Genomic DNA, 23,003 nt, shown 5'->3' on the forward strand with positions numbered 1-23,003 from the left:
AAATTGATGGAGCTGTGTGGTGTTGTAGTGCACTGTTCTGCGACATTCTTATTCTGGAGCGACGTCTGGGAACTGCTTCAATACCTTGATGTGTCTACTGTCTGTTGACGCAGCGTCCAGTGGCATCTCCATCTGGGACACTATAACGGCCTTTACTTGAGCTGGCAACTGGCTGCTGCACAGTGTATCCAGTATGCTCCACATGTCAACCTTGCTATCCAGATGTCAGAGGTACTGAGACTGGTTTCTGTCCCCAGTGCCTTCCTGCGTGAGTACTTGCCTCTCGCTCTTCCTGTGAAGCTTACAATCTATGGATCAACTCTGTCTTGAGCCTGTCATATGATACTTTCTCTGGAAGCATGGTTATTATGTCTTGTACTTTAGCAGCGTGGCAATGGTCCAGTTGTCTGACCACTAGTGTGGACTTTGTGGAGTCTTCTATTACTCCAATGTAGAGAAAACTTGCCTCGACTTGAGTGAACCATAACACTGGATTGCATGAAGAAAATGGGGTCAATATCGACTAAGGCAGTTACATTGACCATCTCGAAAAATTCTTGACTCTTGAAAAAGCGGTTATAATTAAGCTGTTTAGTTTTTATTCTCACTGGTTGTATCATGTCTGGGTCACCAATGTTGCAAGACTTGTTGATAGCTGTCCAAAATGAACATAGTCGCTTGTAACTAGGTCAGGAACAGATACAAAATATTCATTCTGGTATATCAAGAACAGCAGCAAATCAGATCACTGTAGCACATGCAGAACAATCCGAATGTATATGTGAAATAGAGGGAACAATTGTTACAAGATAGGCAGTCGGCCAAGCTTTATCAGTAACTAACTGAAGTTTTCCTCAGAACAAAAAAAATCATATAGCTTCACACTGCAGCAATGAGAAATTTAGTCACAATGTGTCTGGCAGCCAGCGTGCAAATTCTTTTGACAGCTTTGCATCACAAATCAGCTGTTGACTGGTTATCGGAGTGTGTTGACATCTGCCTCTATTACTTCATGTTCTAGTATCTTAGTACATCACCTCATCCACTGTTTCTATAGAGCTCATCAGTTCTCTCTCTCTCTCTCGCCATTTTCAGCTGCTTAACAATTGTAGAAATACGAAGTTAATATAAACTACCAGAGCGGACTCTCTTAAATATGCAAGTTAGACAGTCATCTAGACCACCAAAACTTTTAGGAGCACTAGATTTTGGGGGGAAATCCAGCAAATTAGGACATTCCTACATAAGGAGACTTCTTGAACTACACTTTTCAGCAGCCATTATGATCATGATGAAAACAGAAGGTTTGCAAATAAACATTATTTATTAGAATTGCTTGGGAGTATGGAGATATTTTCCATATATAAGAGTAAATTTCTTTTGAGACTTAAAAATCCATGGCACACTATGTCAAATTAGCATATGGCCTCTATAAGAACCTTCAAGTACATGGTAAAAGGTAATCACAAAATAAAATCGTCAGATTTCATTTCAACATTGTTAGTAATGGTCTAAATGCATTTTAATAAAGGCCTGAATGCTTAAGTAAGATAGGTGACATGCCTGCTGCATTTTCAGTTAACAAACATAAAACTCACCAATGGTGCTAAAATCACTTAGAGCCAGCTGTGTGTGTTATTGGTCTGTTTTGGACCAATATATACATTGGTTTTCATAAATCAAGACAGAGGGGGGAAAATAAATAAATAAATAAATAAATAAAACTGGAACCTCAGGAAGTTGTTAGGCAAATACGATGATACGTAACCAAGGTGGAGAACACATTATACAGCATAGTTAAATGTCTAAATACTGTTCTGGCTAAATAATCTGAATGTGTTCGAAATTCTCTCTGTTATAAAATTTGTAAAGACAGATGTAAAAGCTGAGATTTGTCCAGGGAAATGTGTTGGGACCCTTGCTGTTCATTTTGTTAATTACCTAGAAGGCAATATTAATGGTAACATAAGACCTTTTGCAGATGTCTCGACTGAAGTAGGGAAAAACTGCACAAACAGTCAGCCATATCAAGATTTCAGAATGGTGGAAAGCATGGCAACTTGCCTTAAAGTTTCATAAATGTACAATTTTGTGCTTCACAGCATGGAAAAACATAGTATCCTATAACTACAGTATTAGTGAGTCACAATTTTGTACAAATACCTGATGGTAAGTATTTGTGAGCGTATGAAATGGAATGATCACATAAGCTCAGTCACAGGTGAAGTAGGAGGTGACTTTGGTTCACTGATGGGGTATTAGGCAAATGCAGTTACTTTGCAAGAGAGATAGCTTCCAAAACAATTGTTCACCCCTCCTTAGAATTGTCTAACTCTGTAAGAACCATATGTTCAGAAGTTTGAAAAATACTGTTGCTTTAGGGTGATCTTTGGGCTGTATTAGCCAAATGGCAGCTTGCATGTTGAACGAAGTGGTGGCTGAAGTGCCACATTAGAGAATGGAATAGTTTTGAAGATAACAATAGCCTGAATGCTAAAAGAACAAGTAGAAAAATATAAGTGTGTGTCAATGATGTTGTGTTCAAAGATGGTAGGTGCATGATTATGGAGACGAGTGGTCGTATCAAATGGTATAATTGCTAGGCACTAAAACGAGGACCTGTACACTAAATGAAGTATGAGAAAGAGTACGTTTTTGTATTCATTGTGTGGTAAAGAATAAGTTTCTTTAGAGGAAATAGTTTTTGATCTAACTGTGGTGTGTGAAAAGTTAATTTTCTTTCTTACTGACCAACATATAAACATATATTTTGATTGGCAATTCACTGTTCCATATTTATTCCCCCCCCCCCCCCCCCTCCTCTCCTCCTGTGAGGTACATCATTTAATTGGATAGATAAAAAATCTACTCACCAAGCAGCGGGAGACACACACACATAAGACTGTTGTGGTCAGCAAGCTTTCAGAGCCAGTGGCTCCTCCTTCAGGCAGAAGAAATCTTGTCTGATGCAGTCTCTATCAACCAGTCTTTCCTTCTCATCCCAAATGGTAAGTCTCCCATGACCCGTGGTTCTGGGTGACTTTCCCGAAATATACCCCTTTTCCTAGACCTCTCCAGTCCTTTTCCTTCACTCTTCCTCCTTCCCCTCAACCCTTCTGCCTGAAGAAGGAGGCACTGGCTCGAAAAGCTTGCCAGTCACAACAGTATTGTATGTGTGTGTGTTTTGCTGCCACTTGGTGAGTAGATTTTTTACCTATCCAAGTAAATAATTTATCTATAATTGGTTGTTTTCATTGTGAGATACATCAGTTTGAAACAGCATCTGCTGTAAGGTATCTTTGTCTTACAGTAATCTCTGGGGTATAACAGTCGAATGACAGCTAGTGTGCTAAATGGAGTTGTTTCTTGAACGCTGAGTTAGATAATGGAATAGTTTTGAAGCATAAGGGTAGCCTGGCTGCTAAATGAATTGGTAGATAAATAATGTGGTATAAATGTAATTTGTAGACAGTACTTGCAGCACTCCACAAATTTGTCCCTGTGCAAATTTCCGAAATCATGATGTGTGTTTCTGTTTCTTATGCGATTTATCACATCCACAACATCTGCAATCTAAGTTGACATTAAGGTTATAGTGTACTGTAACAAGGTTAAATTTAACTAAATTGCCTGTTTGACACATTGTCATAAAAGCAAAGCAATGGTCTGTTAATGGAAACTTTGGAAGTTCAGAGGCCTATTTTGAGCTTAAAGTTATTTTTGTCTAAGAAAACTATGTTCTCATAGTACTGAAATTGTAAAATTACTCTCTCTCATTTAGTCAGTGTAATACACTCAGGCAAGATAATGACATGTACATGTACAAATGATGGTGGTACATGAACATAAGATTCAGAAGGGCAGTGCAGTGGTAGAGCTGTCATTTTTACTCAGCTGATTCTTGTGAAAAGGTTTCCAATGTGATTATGGTTTCATGATGGGAATTAACAGACTTTGAACGCAGAATGGTAGTTGAAGCTAGACACATGGTACATTCCATTTCAGAAATTGTTAGGAAATTCAATGTTTTGAGATTCACAGATCCAACAGTGTGCCGAGAATACTAAACTTCCGGCACTACCTGTCACCACTAACAACGCAATGGCCAATAGCCTTCACGTAACTACCGAGAGTAGTGGCGTTTGCAAAGATTTGTCACTTCTGACAGAAAAGCAACACTGTGGGAAATGAGTGCAGAAATCAATGTGGAACGTACAACATAAGTATCCATTAAGACAATATGGCAAAATTTGGTGTCAATGGGCTATGGCAGCAGATGCCCGGCGCGGAGTGCCTTTGCTAACAGCGCTACTTCGCCTGCAGAATTTCTCCTGGTCTCGTGACCGTACTGGTTGGACCATAGATGACGGGAAAACTGTGGCCTGGTCAGATTTGTCCCAATTTCAGTTGGTAAGAGCTGATGGTAGAGTTGTGTGTGGCACAGAATCCACTAAATCATGGACCAAAGTTGTCAGAAAGACACTTTGCAAGCTGGTGGTGGCTCCATATGGGTGTGGGCTGCATTTACATTGAATGGTCTTGGTCCACTGGCCCAACTGAACCAATCATTGACTGAAAATGGTTATGTTCGGCTACTTGGAGACCGTTTACAGCCATTAATGGACTTCATGTTCCCCAACAATAATGGAATTTTTTTGGATGATGATTTGCCATATCACAAGTTTGAAGAACATTCCGGGCAATTCAAGTGAATGATTAGGTCACTCATTGCCTGATATGGATCACACCAAACATTTATGGGACAAAATCAAGAGGTCAGTTTGTGTACAAAATGTGCCCTGGCAATATTTTCGCAATTATGGACAGCTATAGAGGCAGCATAGTTCAATATTTATCTGAAGAGCTTCCAGTGACTTCTTGAGTACAGGTCATGTTGAGTTGCTGCACTACACTGGGCAAAACAAGATCTGACATGATACTGGGAGGTAACCTATGACTTTATCGCCTCAGTGTACACTGTTTTGTTATTTTATTTCTATGTCTATGAACGTAAAATGCTGAGAATTTATGTGAATCATTATATCTTGGTTTTAGTTGTTGATTGATGCGTTAGAATGCAATGAAGATTTCTTCACATGTAAAGGCATACAGAGAATCATTCTGTTGTTCTTGTTCTTGTATCAAACGGCCATCAAAAACTCGAGTAAACATTCAGTAATAGTTATCACTTGACTATCCTTGACAAGGCACCTGCAGTAACTTCCAGAAAACAAAACATTTGCGACTGGGTGCAATAAAAAACATTTCCATACCAGACAACTGTAGAAAGTATGAATCACTGGATCTTGTGGCTCAGAAAAAGAAAAAAAGAAGAAGAAGAAAACACCTTTGCGTTTTTATGTTGTATGTTGTAGGTGAACCAGCAAAAAAATATGGCCATAGGATCCTCAGACAGCCTATATATCATTGCCATTTTAATCCCATTAAACTCATATGTACTCAACTCAGAGAGTGTGTAGCAAGTAACAACAAAATATATTTACTGGCAGAAATAAGAAGATTGACAAAGAGTGCCACAAACCAAACTCTGGCATATTGGCGTAAAGTTGGAAGACACACAAAGGAAATAATAATGAAAGCATGGGAAAATGAATGTGTGAATGTGTCATGGGAAGTAACACAAAACAACTTATTATTTCATTAAATTCTGGCAGTAGTTCTAGTGACTACACAGAATATAGTGAAAGTGATTTAGATTTCATTAGTGGTATAACCTCTTACAGTTTTCTCTACTTATTTAGGTAATTTGATACTTTGCTATATGTATGTGATTGAATACTCATCTTATAGCTGTTATTGTTGGCAACAGTTGATCAGCAGATGACACTCTCTCTCTCTCTCTCTCTCTCTCTCTCTCTCTCTCTCTCTCTCTCTCTCTCTCCCCCTCCCCCCCCCCTCCTCTCCACATGCAACTGTCAGTCACATGAGCACGTGGAATGTAGTGTAGGAGCCCGCAAATTCTGCTTCCCATCAATGCCATCTGTCAATCACAATGTAACTTTAATCTGAGTGTAATGATGTTATGTTTAAAGTTAATTATGGATACTAATGGTCATATCAGATGCCATTATTATTTGAAGTTAAAACAGGAGTTATATGCTGAGTAGAAGAAAGAGTATGTACTTGTATCCATTGTGTGGTAGAGAACAAATTCCAGCATAATAAATGGCTTTTGATTCAGTTATAGTGTGTGAAGACTTATCTTCTCTGAATGATCAACATATTAAATGACACAGTTATTAACTATTCAATAATTAATGCCCTGCACTGACATTTTACAAGGGGATATTGAATACGTACAAACAAAGGTAGTGTGAATGGTCATAGGTTTGTGTGTCTCATGGGTGTAAGGAAACACTGAGAAACATGGTCTGAGAGAATCTTGAAGATGATGTCAACTCTTCCATGAAAGCCTACTTAAGAAGTTCACAGAAAAACTGTTGAGTGAGGACTATAGAAATATATTAAAGCCCTTTATGTATTGCGCCCAAAGAGTTGTGCATACAGTAATGCAGTGGCATAACATTGACCTTGCATTCAAGAGGACAGGAGTTTGACACCACATGTGACAATACACATTTAGGTTTTCTGTAGTTTTCATACATTGATTAAGGTGAATTCTGATTTCCTACTGCATCTGTGCCCAACAAAAACCAATGCTCTGCTGTGATAACATTGTCCTTACAGAACATTAAACCCTTAGCTTCCTTGCTTTTTTCGTGGAGTAACATATCTCGTTTTGGCGACAAAGACACACTCTGGAATTCAGTCAATGAAATAGATGTGGTCAGTTGATATACAGGAGTTTTTGCTGTTGATGAGGTTCCTCAGTGGCATGAGTCCTGTGAGATAAAACAGCGTTATTGAAGAAAGTATACGGATGGCTAGATTTGGTCTGATACAGGTTTGATTTACAAATACCAATGTTTTGTTTGCTCCGACTGCAATAGAACAATGAAAATATCATTGTGATACTATTATAACTAAATTATTTTCAATGTATGTATAACAAGGACATTGAAAACAAGGTAGTAAAGACTAACATTAATGTAATGGAAATAGTTAATGATCTTCTGTATACAAAGCTGTCCTGAAGTTGATGTAGTTTGAATAAAACAAACTTTTTCGTGGGTGTGGTCTTATTGGAGTTAGAGAACTGAACTGTTGCCCCTTCAGACCTGAGAATGGGTTCACTCAGCCAGTTGAACGAGGAATACATATCATAGCAGTATTTGTTTTTATTTTACTTGCATCTATGACTACCAGGAAAGAAGCAGGGGAGTCTAGCATGGATTTAAACAATGGGTCTTTGGATTTTTAACCTGGCAATAAACCAGGCAGCAACCTAAATGCCTAAATATGAGTGGACATGTAGAGAAAGAAAAGAACAGAAGGTAAAAATGATTTGGAGTGCATTAACTTACTTTGGTGATGTATTGTAAAGTAATTTCCCAGTAATACATGGCAAATCAATGAGTAAAACTGAAGTGATATTATGTGTTCCCCAGGGAAGCATCCTGGGACCTCTGCTGTTCCTGATCTATATAAATGACCTGGGTGACAATCTGAGCAGTTCTCTGAGGTTGTTCACAGATGATGCTGTAATTTACCGTCTAGTAAGGTCATCCGAAGACCAGTATCAGTTGCAAAGCGAGTTAGAAAAGATTGCTGTATGGTGTGGCTGGTGGCAGTTGACGCTAAATGACAAAAAGTGTGAAGTGATCCACATGAGTTCCAAAAGAAATCCGTTGGAATTCAATTACTCGATAAATAGTACAATTCTCAAGGCTGTCAATTCAACTAAGTACCTGGGTGTTAAAATTACGAACAACTTCAGTTGGAAAGACCACATAGATAATATTGTGGGGAAGGCGAACCAAAGGTTGCATTTTATTGGCAGGACACTTAGAAGATGCAACAAGTCCACTAAAGAGACAGCTTACGCTACACTCGTTTGTCCTCTGTTAGAATATTGCTGTGCGGTGTGGGATCCTTACCAGGTGGGATTGATGGAGGACATCGAAAGGGTGCAAAAAAGGGCAGCTCGTTTTGTATTATCACGTAATAGGGGAGAGAGTGTGGCAGATATGATACGGGAGTTGGGTTGGAAGTCATTAAAGCAAAGATTTTTTCATCGTGGCGAGATCTATTTACGAAATTTCAGTCACTAACTTTCTCTTGCGAATACGAAAATATTTTGTTGAGCCCAACCTATATAGGTAGGAGTGATCATCAAAATAAAATAAGAGAAATCAGAGCTCGAACAGAAAGGAAAGTGTTACTTTGACTCTCTTTGTGTCTGATTTGAAAGGATTAGCAGAAAGAACTGCTGACCCACATATTTTGAGTCATTGCATGTTGTGTGCTAGTTTAACTTCAGACATAAGAACACAAATGCAATGAGACAACACAATTTATGTAGTAGACAATGTTTTCTAGCAATACATGTGCAACTGCTTGCGATCAGTATGTGGTGCATTAAGTATATTAGATATAAAGTGATCATACTAATTCTTACTAAATTGAGGGATATCACTTTTTGCCTACTCCTTCATTTTTCAGCTGCCTTATCTGTCATTTCTATCATCAAATGATTTGAATATCATTTTTCGCTAGCTTTTTCCTTTTATCATGGGGTTGTGAGTGACTTTCTATTTTAGTTCTTGAACAATTGTGTTTCCTCCAACCCTTTTTTTTCTATTTTACTGCATGAAAATATCTTCATGCAAATAATTTCTGTTTAAAGAATTTGGAAGATAATGCAATAACTCCGAGTAGTTATGTTATGTTGTACATGGTGGCAGCCAGTCAAGGAATATTTTAGGGAATTGGTAGAAAATTGTATTTCAAAGACCACAGTCAAATCTTGACAAGTTTGCCCCAGGGCAACTTCAGCTCTGCTCGTGTGACCCAAGTTGTAGTTCTGTACAGTTAAAGTTGCTGACAATAGATGCCTTCATCCCTCTGCTGAGGCTGCTGGCAAATTCATGCCATCAGTTTGATTGGTCTGCAGCTTGTGGTCTAGTGGCTAGCGTTGCTGCCTCTGGATCACGGGGTCTCGGCTTCAATTCCCGGCCAGGTTAGGGATTTTCTCTTCCCAGGAAGTGGGTGTTTGTGTTGTCATCATCATCATCTCCTTCATCATCATCATCATCATCATCATCATCATTTGTGACAGTGGCTAGTGCTTTGTAAAGGCGCTGATGACCACTCAGTTGAGTGCCCCACAAACCAATAATAAAATAATAATAATAATAATAATAATAATAATAATCAGTAGCTTGTGTGTGACTCTGGATGGTTTTGCAGACTAGACTTTTTTTGTTGACAGGCAGAGCCTCTGGCTCTGTGCCCCGTGACTGGCTGCTGGCAGAAACATGAGCCACCTCCTTTCCCATTGCCCAATTTATTTATATTTAGTTTGTTCTACATCCTAGACTGGCCTACACTTGGTAGCTTCCTGCCTTAAGTACATCTCATGTATCCCATACACTTAAATATATTTTCCCTTTTGACCTAATTTCCTGTTTCATCATTTAAAGTCAGCCCTGGGTACCCATCTGCCAAGTCCTGCCTGCTGGATCACCTGTACATTGTTGTCGGGAGCGGACAACCACCTCCCTCATCCCCACACATATACTACGTTTTGTTCATTCTATGATGGAATATTGTTATGCAAGTCCTTTTTGTGATTGGATGCCTCAGATAAGACCTGCACACTGTGTTATATTCAGTTGGCTACAGCTATGAAAATATGCTTATTCAGTCTGCATATCAAAGTTCATTGATGTGGAGTGATACATAATTGTGGAAAGAATGTCAAAATACATTATAAGTACTTGTTTTGCAGTACAAACTAGCTCAGAAATGTAAAGGATTAAGCTCACATGGCTTTCTGTTTTTTAATTTTCTTATGAATGCTGATATCATTTCACTTTCCAGTTGTGGGTATAAATGAAATTCATATATATTATACAGAAGAACTTATAACTGTGCAAGATCAACTTGTGTGCATTCAGAGTGTGATGGACTTATAAAAAGATATAGCTGTGAGGGACATGAAAATTCCTGAATCCTCCATAAGGCAGCCATTTCAGTTGTATGTGGTCCTAATATAATATTTTCAGTTCTCAAGTAGTATGTGAAGTAGATGAATGGCAGTGCTAAGAATTTCTTAGACAATTAGTTCCATACTACAGAGATTAGGAGAAGTCACAAGATTCTGTAACTGGACACCTTGTACCTCTTTCTCTTTAGTCCTGGAACTCAAAAGATTGTATAAGAATTCTATCTCAGTCAAAAGCAGTATTTCAGGAAATCAGTTATGAGATTGAGCAACGGTTATTTCAAGATTTAACTGAATTTCACCAGAAAACTGAGAACACAGGAAGAAATGCAAGATCATTTTTCCACTGTATTCTGTGTTAATCACACCAGTTATGCTTTATTTATTTGGAAACTACAAATAAGTGACATACTGTGTTCAGTGTAGTAATTCCTTTAATGTCATTAGTGCCGAACAGTAAATGATCAACATACATGATTCAGGCTAAAAACAGCAGTGTTGATATGAAGTGCCTGTAGTGTTGAAAACCTGTCATGGAATTCAACTTTTGGCTTTCATTACAGAGATGTGGAAACAATGGCAGAAGTGCTTCATACAGATCCAATATTCATTGATGCCTCTGCAGAAAGCAGTGTTCCTGGTGGCCCACAGGGAGGACAGACAAGGGTCACATTAAGAAATGAGCATCTTTCCTACATACTAACTTGGTGAGTAACTGTGCTGTTGGCAATGATGTTTCGTTTACAGATTATCCAAAAAGCACCAATGAATATCTGTGATAATGCTGGTAGATTCTGAGAAAGTATTTGCAACCATTTTCAAGAAATCATGCAATTACTTTCATGGACTGATCTTGTGTGCTGAGGCAAATGCCGAATTTACAGTGCTGCAGACACAGGGCAGTGTTTTTTGTTTAGTAATTAGTGAAAACTTCAGCTGTGAATTGGTCCTCAGAGATAATCTTCACTTTATTGCTTGTACTTACACCAAAAATTTTCAGGTAGTGCAGTGGGGTTTCTAAGAGAAAAAGATTCAGCCTCTATTTGAACCTTCTGGTTGATCACTAACAGCCTTCAACTCTTTCAAAAGCCTATTGAAAATGTAAATTTCTGAGTGCTGCATCCTTTTAGAATAGTAGTTATGGATATGTTTGCAGCACATAATATCATTCCTCTGAATTGTTTTTTAACTGAGTGAATGCTGCTGCTTGTTTAAATAAGTTCATACAATCAACCACAAATCTCATAAGCAAATAGCTCTACTGTGATTCTGTGTAAGAATCCTCGGTTCTGTTAACATGTGGTACCTGAATTGACATCAAAGATGGTCCTGGTGTCTTGTCTTTGGCTAAAATTGCTCTTTGTGCCTTAGTTGTCCCATTGTCCCCTATCTCAGTATACAAAGTAGATAAATATCACTCTTTGTGGTTGTTGACTGTATTCTAATTATAAACTACTTACACTCAATTTCTGAGGAGGTTAAAAATATGTGCCTTTGACAAGAGCGCCTTGTCTACCGTCAGTCCCTGAAATCTGGAGAATTGAATGTCAGTGCAAATAGAGTGCCCCAAAATTGCTGAGTTTTACTACAGGTTGGTCAGCTCATTTGCTGTGAGCCTGATGTTACAATTACACTTGTATCATGTGTAAATAAAATGTCAGTAAAGATGGACAATGAGGAAGCAATTGGAAGAAAATAGTATTGTTTGTCATCAACAGTTTTCAATACTTATGGTTTTCAATGTTTATGCTAACAGATTAAGGACTAGAAAGGATAAAAACAATTAAGTATGAAGATGATCAAGCAGTGTTGGTTGAATCAAAAGAGGAACTAAAATCTAGGATGGAGAGTATTTTCAGAGTGAGAAAAGAGTTTGGAATATGGATAAATGTTGGAAACATGAAGATTCTGTCAAAATATCTTTGTAAGAGAAGACCTTGGAAAAAGTAAAATATTTTGGTTACCTAAGAAGTTTGGTGACAAGTAATTGAAGCTATGTGGAGGAAATAAGTAGAATGTTTATAGGCAAAAGAGCTTCTGAAAATGTGATAGGTTTTATGATGGCGAAAAGAATTATGATAGAATAAAGAAAGGGATTTGTCAAATAGTTTGTCTGGAATGTTGCATGGTAGTGAATCGTAGAAGTGGAGAAGAAAGGAAAAATACTCAGATAGTTATGAGATGGACTGTGGAGAAAAATGCTAAAAGTGAAATGGACTGGTGGCATAATGAGAAATGAAACAGCACTTCTAAGAATAGGGCAAAACTGTACCAGTCGTCACAAAAATAGGCAGATCAAGGTCATCTCACTGCCTTACACAATTGCCACTTAGTGATAATTTCAAAATGTTAACGAAAAAAAGGACATATTGCACATCTTTATCTTTAATCTAAAATATGGTGGAGTACTTTCCAAAAGAAAATTATTGCCAGTCATCATGAAGATTAAAAAAAACTAAAATTATAAGAATTTCTCGAGAAAAAAAAAATAGTATTTTATTTTTTTACTTCAACTTTGGAAACAGCCAAAATCACTAACATATGTGGACTGGAAAAAAAAGTATAAACATTCTAAAAGTTTATAGCTGCGTGCTATTTATGTATTTTGTAATGAAAATAAATGTATTCAGAGATTAAAAAAATAAAATACTGTAAGAGTTGTGAAACTTGTTTCATCTATGCAATGAATAACCTCATTGCTGATAAATTTGCTTAGAAACTTTCAGTGAGAAAGCTGTTAACCCCCGCATAGCCAGGCTTCTTGACACCTGTATTTTGACTACCCCTAGACAGTTTCGTGATTTAGTGTAACATACGTGTTTAGATTCTGTTATTTTCAATGAATAGCTTTATTTAGTATTGAAATATGGTTTTTAAAATTATTATCAGTCTTTAAACTGAACATAGGTGTAAATTGCAATACATTTTATATCATTAACAAGAGAAATTCAGTATTGGACATGTGTAAAATAAAAAATGTATAATTTTGGCTGTAAATGCAGTAAAGTAGTACTTGTCCTCAAATAACATTTTTGCACTGTTCATTCAGGTACATTTTTACACAACATTCACTTCACAATAAGTCTTTCTTCTGTTTATATTACAATCAGGTTTCTTGCACATTACACAACACAATCTTGTTTTGCAGTCTTGATATCACACTGGTGTTGGTAACTTGGAAAACTGGGGTAGAATAGCAACTGTTGGAATTTCAATACCACATGCTTTCAGTGTCTCTTTACAAAGACCAAGCTCTTTCTAGCTCTTTCCTCCATGTTGCTTTTTCTGAGTCCAAATGCCAGCTCAATCATGCTGAGTTTCTGTCACCTCCAATTATTCTCCTGCCAATCTGCGTTGCTTGTCTACAACCTCCATTAAAATTCTTAGTGAGCACCACCTAGTTCCTCTTAACGCTGCTGTTCTCTGTTGTTATTTTGTCTTCGATATCTATGGCACCGTACTTTCAGGTTAGAAAACTACAATCAAGTGCTTTTTGAATCTAAACATTGATGAAGGAACTTTTTTCTTTGTCACCAAAAATTCCTTCAGAATTTCTTTCTTATACTGTGGACAGTAACATGATGGGAGTAGCAACTGGGTGGGAGTAAGGAGAGGAGGCTAGGGCAGGGAGGGGGAGGGATAGTAGGGTAGAGGTGGCAGATAGTGAAGTGCTACAGATTAGACGGAGGGCTGGCAAGAGGTGGTGAGGGCAGGGGGGGGGGGGGGTAGTGGAAATGGAGAGAAGTAAAAAGACTGGGTGCGATGGTGGAATGAGGGCTGTGTAGTGCTGGAATGGGAACAGGTAAGGGGTTAGATGATTGAGGACAATGACTAATGAAGGTTGAGGCCAGAAGGGTTATGGGAACATAGGATATATTGCAGGGAAAGTTCTCACCTGTGAAATTCCGAAAATATGATGATGATGGAAAGCATCCATGTGGCACAGGCTGCGAAGCAGTCATTGAAATGAAGGATGTCATGTTTGGCAGTGTGCTCAGCAACAGGGTGGTCCACTTCACCTGGTCGTACTCAACCCAACAAGCCACCTTCCTAGATGTTGACCTCTACCTCAAAGATGGCTACATCTGTACCTCCATCCATATCAAAGCTACTAATATCTCCACTTTGACAGCTGCCACCCATTCTATACCAAGAAGTCTCTTCCATACAGCCTAGCCACACGGGGTCATTGGTGATGAGCAGTCCCTCTTAAACTATACCAAGGGTCTCGCTGAAGCCTTCACAGACTGTAATTATCCTCCCAACTTTGTACAAAAACAAATCTCCTATGCCTTATCTTTCCATTCTCCCACCACACCCCTATTTTCTGGTCACAGAGGAGTATTCCTCTCATAACTCAGTACCGTCCAGGTCTGGAGCAACTGAATTATATTCTCCACCAGGATTCCGACTACCTCTCATCATGCCCTGAAATGAGGAATGTCCTGCCCACTATCCTTCCCACAGTGCTATTCTGCCGTCCACCGAACCTGTACAAAATATACTCATCCATTTCTACACTACCCTCGCTCCCAACCCCTTACCTCATGGCTCATACCCCTGTAATAGACCTAGATGCAAGGCCTGTCCCATACATCCTCCCACCACCACCACCTACTCCAGTCCAGTCACAAACAGCACCAACCTCATCAAGGAAAGGGCTACCTGTGAAACCAGTCATGTGATCTACACGCTAAGCTGCAACCACTGTGCTGCATTCTAATTGGGCATAGAACCAACAAGCTGTCAGTCAGCATTAATGGCCAAGAGACAAGTGGCCCACCCTGTTGCTGAGCACACTGCACAACACAATCTCCCTCATTTCAGTGATTGCTTCACAGCCTGTGCCATATGGATCCTTCCCACCAACACCAGCTTTTCTGAACTGTGCAGGTGGGAACTTTCCATACAATATATCCTACATTCCCATAACCCTCCTGGCCTCAACCTTCATTAGTAATTGTCCTCATCCATCCAAACCTTTCCCTATTCGCATTCCAGGACTATACAGCTCTCATTCTACTGTTGCGCCCAGTATTTTACTTCTCACCTTGCACCCAGTATTTTACTTCTCACCTTTTCCACTATCCCTGCTCTCCACCTCTCACCTGCCCCAGCCTCCTCCTTACCCTCACCCACTTGCCACTCCCATCATGCACTGGTGCTGCTGCTCACAGTGTGGCCTCAGTTACCTGAGTGCAGTCATGTGCGCACACCTTTGTCATCTATTTTTGACAAAGGCCTTACTATCTGAAAGCTTTATATGGAACAGTCTTTTTGTTGTGTCTATCTGGGACTCAGCATCTCTGCTATATTTGTTCCATAATAAATTTGCTCCATTGCAAGAGTTTATGGACTTGCCATTTAGAAGAAGAATTTTGTATTGTGTTAGGCATTGCCAGACACAACTAAACATAAAGCATAATGACTTCATAGGACAGAGTGTAATCAAACACATGGAATTAGTGATCTTTGACTGCAGACCAGCAGGTACCTGACACGGCAACACTGCAGGGGCAGAGACGGAGCATTTTACTTTCATGATGACAAGTGTAGTGGAAATAAAAAAGAAGAAAAGAAATATCACTTGGTGTGCTGGATGATGTCAAAAACTGACAAAAGTTAGCAGAAGCAGTGTACTTTAAATTTATACCTGTTGTCAGACGCAGGTATACCAAAGAAAATGAGTATTTTAGTAAATAATTATGAAATTATAAGACATAATTGGTGGGTGGTACTTACCTTCCGAAGTCATACCTTAGGCCTCTGCTCTCCTTCCATCTTAGTTTCCCATTGCCCCTATAACAGGTGAATTCCTCTCATGATGGGTTCTGAGTGAGTTTTCCTTCCTTTTTAACCCTACACAACCTATCCCAGTTTCTTCTCCAAGAATGAAACAATTGTTCCAAAAGCCAGAATAGTTTTGTGTTTTTATATTTGTGTATCATCAGTGGTAATTTTTTTACCTCCTGGAGATAAGTACTGACCAGTCTCGTAAGTTCATAGCTTCCTTGAGTGAATTTTTCTTTATTATTATCAAATAAATACTTACATTTGAAGGAATGATACAATCAGTGTCCCCTTGTTATTCCTTGGACCATGTCAAAATGTTTGATGTGATGTGTAATGTGTTGATTAGTGTACAATATAAGACTTACTGGAAACATGTAATAGTCCTGGTATAGAGGGAGGGGAGGGGGGATGTTATATTGCCATTATTTACATAGCGTCTGATTTCTCATATTTGAGATGTGCTCTAATGTTGGGGATGAGGAACAACCTTGTATGGTGTGAAACTTCCTGGCAGATTAAAACTGTGTGCCCGTCTGAGACTTGAACTTGGGATCTTTGCCTTTCGCGGGCAAGTGCTCTACCATCTGAGCTACCGAAGCACGACTCACGCCCGGTACTCACAGCTTTACTTCTGCCAGTATCCGTCTCCTACCTTCCAAACTTTACAGAAGCTCTCCTGCGAACCTTGTATGGTATTGGACTAATTGTTGTCATTCCTTCTGTTCCTTCCTTTTAGTTTGTGTACTGACACTCAATTTATTTTTCTTCTCATAATGACACTTCTTAGTAAGATTCAAAATAAGCAATTTCTTGTTGATGGTAGTGATGCTGTAATCATCTAACTGCATTCTGCATATCAACATTCAGCATATCTTCACATGGTCAACTTAAAGAGTACCTCATTTATGTAGTTCATAGTTTGATTCTTCTGTATGTTAATAAGAGACAATTCTTATTTTTCAGGTATGGCCTTAGTGCAGCAACTGGTATCATATGGTTTCGAACATTCATTCATAAGCTGGGAAAATATTAATTTGTCACTAACAACCAAGTGTTTATGCCCACATGTGACATGTTCTGCTGTAATAATTGTGCCTTCAGTTGTAGATATGCTTAATAAAAATGAACAAACAGCATTTACATAAGTGTTCAAAAGACCTATAAATCATTAATTTATGCCAGTTATGGAGTGACAGCTGATTAAAGTTCAATTAAGAAGCATTGTGGATCATGGGTTTTCTTTCCTGATCTAATGGAATTCTGCAGAATAAATTCCAAATTTAGATTTGAAGAAAATTTATATTTATATATGTTGTGGCAAGCTTGCAACCTATGAAACACTGTTTTGATCTACAGTGTTTCTTCACTTTCTTGAACAAAATTGAGCAGTGGCAGAAGAGTAAGAGATGTTAGTAAAAACCCTGTCAGTGTGGAGGATATCATCTCCCTGTTTTGGTCTCAGGTGCAGGTTCTTTTCAGTTCATATGTTGTACAAATAGTGGTAAAGACATTGTATACATATATATAGGAGAAGCTGGGTTCCAGAAATTAATTTGAATTTTTCATTATCTGTATTACAAGTCTCTTGCAATGAAGAAATGCCTATGTCCCTTTCCCTCTGTCTGCATGGCACTAAAATTATAACCTGCATATCCTTTTCTGTTTTGAACACCTGAGCTCAGACACCTTAAATGACAGAAGCAGCAAAATAGTCAGAAATTATCGTACACAGTCTACTAAATGAGGAGTTTTTATGCAGAGTAATTAAGAAAATAAAGATACTTTTGGAAAGTAATATCTGCCATAGTGGCGTGAAGCAAGAGCAAGTGTCTGGATACAGCATATGGTCCCAATTGCATAGCAAAATTTGTTGCATGACCATTTTTTGGAGGTCTATTTTCAAGTTTTCCGCACGATAAAACCAAAGGTTCTGACAACGTGCAAACTCTACAAAAAAATCTACTTTTATAATCATACTGGAATACTTTCTACTGCCATTTTGTCAAGGAGATTTTACAAGAATTTAGTGTCAGTAGCAGCCCTAACATAAAAATGTAGGATTAAAATAGTAATCTTAATCAGCCAATCAGCAAAAAAAGTGCTGATGCCCTTTTCTTATGTCTGTTCAGTATGCAACGTTATTTCTTATTGTGTACAGAAGAAAGAATAACAGTGTCCAATGCTAGGTGACTTATTCATGTTTATGTTTATTCGACTCCATTTTTTGTGGCAATATCACTCGCAATGTGGAACATGAGGAATTTGTGGTCGGAATACCTCAGAGCAGCTGTGGAGACTGCAGTGAAACAGAACACGTACAGCGAGTTGCCTAAGAATGGATGTTATTCACCTTACTTAAGAGTAAGGAATATCTCTGCATGCTAAGCTGATTAACCAATTAAGATCAGTTTTTGTTGTCTACATGCTGTTTTAACTGTACATTTTTATGTTATGGCTACTATAATTTTATATATACGGGTTTACATTACAATTTTTTGTCAACTCTCTACAATGAAGTGGTGGCTTCATCACTAATTGTAAGTATTCTACCATTCCAATTATGTAAGTAGATTGCTACATCATCGACACCTACATACATACTCTGCAAACCACCATATGGTGCATGTCAGTAATCATGTAGAAAGCCTGAAAATGGATTCTTAACTTCTGAAACTGGTCGTTTAATAAATTTTACTGTGCAAGTGCGATTGTGGACTACATATTACATACAGCATTTGTCATTATCCCTTTCCACACTAATCTACAAAACATCTAAGTCTTGTAAATTCCAAGCATTCTCAGACCAGCCATTCTATGGCTTAGTGTCACGTGAGATAAGCCGTCTTCTGAAGAAACAAAATCAAACTGATCTTCAGGCCTGTTCTATCCCAAACTATAGCTAAGCATGCTCTGGAAAAAGGTCATCCAACTATTGTGGCTCACATTAACAAATTTTTGAAACAGTGTGAATAATCAAAGAAGCCAATAGAATAAAAATTGTGGACAACATTTTTAATAGAGACAGTGGGCTATAGTTTAATGTGGTGTGAAATCCAGTTACTGTACAGGCAACATTTGTCCATACATGGCACTATTGTGGGTACTGGTAATGTCATAACCAGCAGTTAAGTGTGCAGGGTGTATACGACCCGGGACAACCAGGAGATCCGGGTAAAAGTCGGGAATTTTTTAGAATTCTGAGAATTTTTCCTGGTTTTAGTTTTCAATTAAATTTTTGTAATTTTGACTGGTAAGAACCAATGCTCTTCTGGCTGCAGAAATGTGGCTGTTGACTGTGTAAGCAGTCACAGTAAGCACCTAGAAGCTACTGGGAAAAATGTTACTGGCATGTCCAAGCTGCCAGACTCACGCCTGCACAGTATCTAGGATCTAGGAGAGGGGGGGGGGGGGGGGGGGGGGAACCGATGTATCTCGCTCGGCTGGCAATTTCGGGTGGGGGCGCATATTCATATTCTTGAAGGAAAAAAACCTTGTTTCACAAAGTGCCTAGCATCCAGTGCACACTGGTCTATTGATTATTCGTATGATTTTGAACACATCCATGTTGGTTTTTTTAACACCTAAGTTGATTTCTGAATGCGTACATAGTGTATATGATGTCTGTCAGGGGAATTCTCGTCGTATCTAGAAATAAACTTTTCTACACACAAAAGGGGACGAGGCTATGCGATCTGGGTGGAATAAAGCCGAATGGATGAATGCCAATCGCTGTCCGATTACGTGGTTGATTGGGTTTGCGAATGATCAGTGTCATTATATTTACTAGATAAATCCATAGATTCAGACAACCAGAGTGGAAATAAACGACTAACAGGAATAACAGGTAAGAAAGATTACATAGTATCTTCTCGGTGTACCCAAGAAAATGAAATTTTGACAGAAAATTTTTGGCCCGAATGCTACACTAGGGCCAGGCTAGCAGCCGCTTAAGTTCTGTTCTGGAAGCAGCGCAGAAAACATGTTCTATGAATATTTAACACCACCCGACCGGAGAATAATCGCAGGATAACGAAACCGATGATTCTGACAGGGTTAGTGAAGTTAATCGGTGAATAAGTTTTGACAATGGCTGGAATAGTTAAGGAATTAGTGATAAGATTGTTAGAACAAGGAAGGAGAAGAATGGGGACATCACACAAATATCAAGATTCCAAATTTGTATAAAAATTTCATACTATTATTTTTCGATCTCACGCTTGAGACACTGGAGCGTATGAATGAAGTGTTAAGCTTTTTGCTTATAGTAGGCCTAACAGGCATTTGAAATTTGGTACTTCGTGAATTATATTCTGCCGTGTTATAAAAATGACCATTTGTGCCAAAAGTCTTTTATTTAGTGTGTGTTAAAACTGCTGCAATATTACAAAGGCCTGTTTTGTTTTATCAAGCAGACAGTGACAAAATATACGTAATCAAATCGAGAAACCACACCAGTCTTGGGTGCTATTTGTATTAACAGCTTTTTCAGTATTAGACAATGACATTTCGATTTTTCATGTAGCAAAAAATTTGATTAACTTTGATGAGGTAATAGATTCTTTTGCAGAAAAGAAAGTACACCATGTAAAGCTGTAGCAAGATTAGAGAGAAAAAAGTGCTAGGAGCTAAGGACTGAAGAAATGTGTACTGTCTTGTTTGTCTCTCGTCTTAACTGGTTTTATGTAACCTATATTTAATTCAAAGAGTGCAAATTTTCTGAAGAGTTCTTGTTCTCCTGATTACAAATAATGCCATCCAGTATTAATAGCGAGCTTAGAGAGAGAGAGAGAGAGAGAGAGAGAGAGAGAGAGATAGGTGCGGGTGGGGGCAGGATGTCAAACCAGTTGACTGGGAGCAGGAGAGGCACCACAGGTCATTTTAAGTTCCACAACCCTGAATATAGTTTGATGGCATCCATTACAAAATATACATGTTTCAATTCCACAGAGCGAAATATAGTGAAATGCAATAGAAGAATCTTTGGCACACTTAAGATCAAATAACATATCTTTCATTTCTTTGAACGCGCATGTTTTATGTATCAGATTCTTCGGAAAGATGTGTGCCACATATTTTTGAAAAATCGATTTTTTTAAATTTTTTACCTGTCTCAATCACTCGTTGGAGGGGGGGGGGGGGTGAGGGTATTGTTCCAGTTCGGAAATTAGTAGATCTGGGACTGATGTGCAGAGCAGTCTGAGTTATATTGAGGAAGTGGGTAGTCTCCATGTGACCTGTGTTTACATTATTTAGTGATCTAGCTGCTTTCTTTTCGTTTAATGCTTTCATGTCAAATGAAAACAAAACTGATTTCTGTGGCTGGAAGCTAGCAAGTGAATTAAGATACATTCACATAATTACGAAAGGCAAAAATTTGTTATTAGTTTCAGATTTTATTTTATTTCCACCTTTCTGATGGTCAAGCATTAATCCCCTTGCAGAACAATGAAGTTGTTTTTGTCAGTTTGCTAAAGAAATTTGGCTTTTACTAATCTTTTCCACTGAGGCAGTCAATGTATTTGAAACGAAGTCTTTAATTTTACACTGTTGGCTAGCTTCAACTGTTCGCTACATTTCAAGTGCACGTTTTCATTTTATGGTATATGAGATAATACAGTACTGGTACTCCAAGAAAATTTGCATCCCAAAAACCACACTGAAAAGTGTAATATCAGGTCGAGAACCACTTCATTGGGAATCTGGACATATGAATGTGCACTTAAAATGTGCACATTTTAGTATGGTTCACGAAATTCCGGTGCTCTTGGGGTATCCTCTGATGTCTTGTTTCTTTTATGTCATAATGTAAGATCTTTTATTGTTTTACAATTATGAACATACGGGCCTCCTATGTCATTGTAGCTGTGCAAGTGCAGTGGTGCCTGTCATCTGGCGCTCTTTGTCAACTGCTGAAACAAACCTATTTCTAACAGGTCACGGGAAAATATTGCGAATGGTGATTTGAAAAGTGTACTTTCAAAGTAAATTTCCTTTTACGCAAGTTGAATTATGTGCGAGAATGTAGGATGAATTTCTTAACTCACACAGTGTTTTAATCTCATTTAAAAATCAACTCTTTGATGACGAGCCAGTTAGAAGATTTTTGAGCCCAGGAGATCAGACACTTATCTTGTTATTAAAAATTTTACTGGCGTATTTGTGTGATATATCTTAAAGTGTAGCAGCAGCAGCACTCCGTCTTTAAGCCACAAGTGGCCCATCGGGACCATCCGACCGCCGTGTCATCCTCAGGTGAGGATGCGGATAGGAGGGGCATGTGGTCAGCACACCGCTCTCCCGGTCGTTAATATGGTTTTCTTTGACCAGAGCCGCTACTATTCGTCAAGTAGCTCCTCAAGTGTAACACGCACAAAAAGATAAACGTTATATGTGGAAGCTTAGCTTCCCTTGCAGCTTGTTAAACTTAGAGACCAATATTATACATGAAAGCTTTTCTTTTCTTGTAGTAATACTATGTATATCAATTTAAATCATTAACTTTGCTTGTTTGTGTGTTCGCGCTACTTAACAGTGATGTTGCTAATTGGCTGACTACATCACTTGTCCTATGCTCTGAATATCCGCCAGCTGGCGAGATCACATGACAATAGCTATAACAGGCTTACAAAGGAGCATCGCAATTTCGATTTCAATGCTTGGAAAAGTAACGTGGTGTTTGATGGAATTAGAATTTATACTTTTGTAATACGAAAATATGCAGGGTACATGTTGCTTCACATCAAAGATCTTTCCAAAACACACTTTTTTTTTCTCCCCCAAGATTCGTTTTCTAAAGGGCCGGGAAATTCTACCCCAACCATAACCATATAAAAGATAAGTTTTACTTTTCTGAGGGAAAATATACTGTCCCTTAACACACAAAAAGTGTGTTTTCACCCAGAAGAAAGTGTATTTTTAGTAGGGGAAATCTGGGAAAAAGTCCAGGAATTTTTTTTTTGCTTGTCCGCGTATATGCCCTGAGTGTGTAACGACATACAAGCAGCCCAGCAGCAGCCGTTCCAGTTGACAACACCCAAAGAGTACTTGGTACTCAAGAGGTCCTGACTTTGATGTCCTTACCTATAACTCTGGCACCATTGCTGCTCACTGTTATCTCATAATG

General features: G+C 38.5%; 1 protein-coding gene across 1 annotated transcript in view; it reads left to right on the forward strand.

The window, feature by feature from the left end:
* The window catches only part of LOC126268590 (surfeit locus protein 1), a 61,201-nt gene extending 43,753 nt beyond the window's left edge, over positions 1 to 17,448 (forward strand). The window contains exons 6-7 of the mRNA XM_049973922.1: positions 10,651 to 10,794; positions 16,844 to 17,448. Coding sequence (XP_049829879.1) covers positions 10,651 to 10,794; positions 16,844 to 16,913 — 214 coding nt within the window. The 3' untranslated portion in view covers positions 16,914 to 17,448. The remainder of the gene's footprint in view (positions 1 to 10,650; positions 10,795 to 16,843) is intronic.
* Positions 17,449 to 23,003: the final 5,555 nt, after the last annotated feature.

The sequence above is a fragment of the Schistocerca gregaria genome, chromosome 1, assembly GCF_023897955.1.
Source record: "Schistocerca gregaria isolate iqSchGreg1 chromosome 1, iqSchGreg1.2, whole genome shotgun sequence".
Taxonomy (NCBI): Eukaryota; Metazoa; Arthropoda; class Insecta; order Orthoptera; family Acrididae; genus Schistocerca; species Schistocerca gregaria.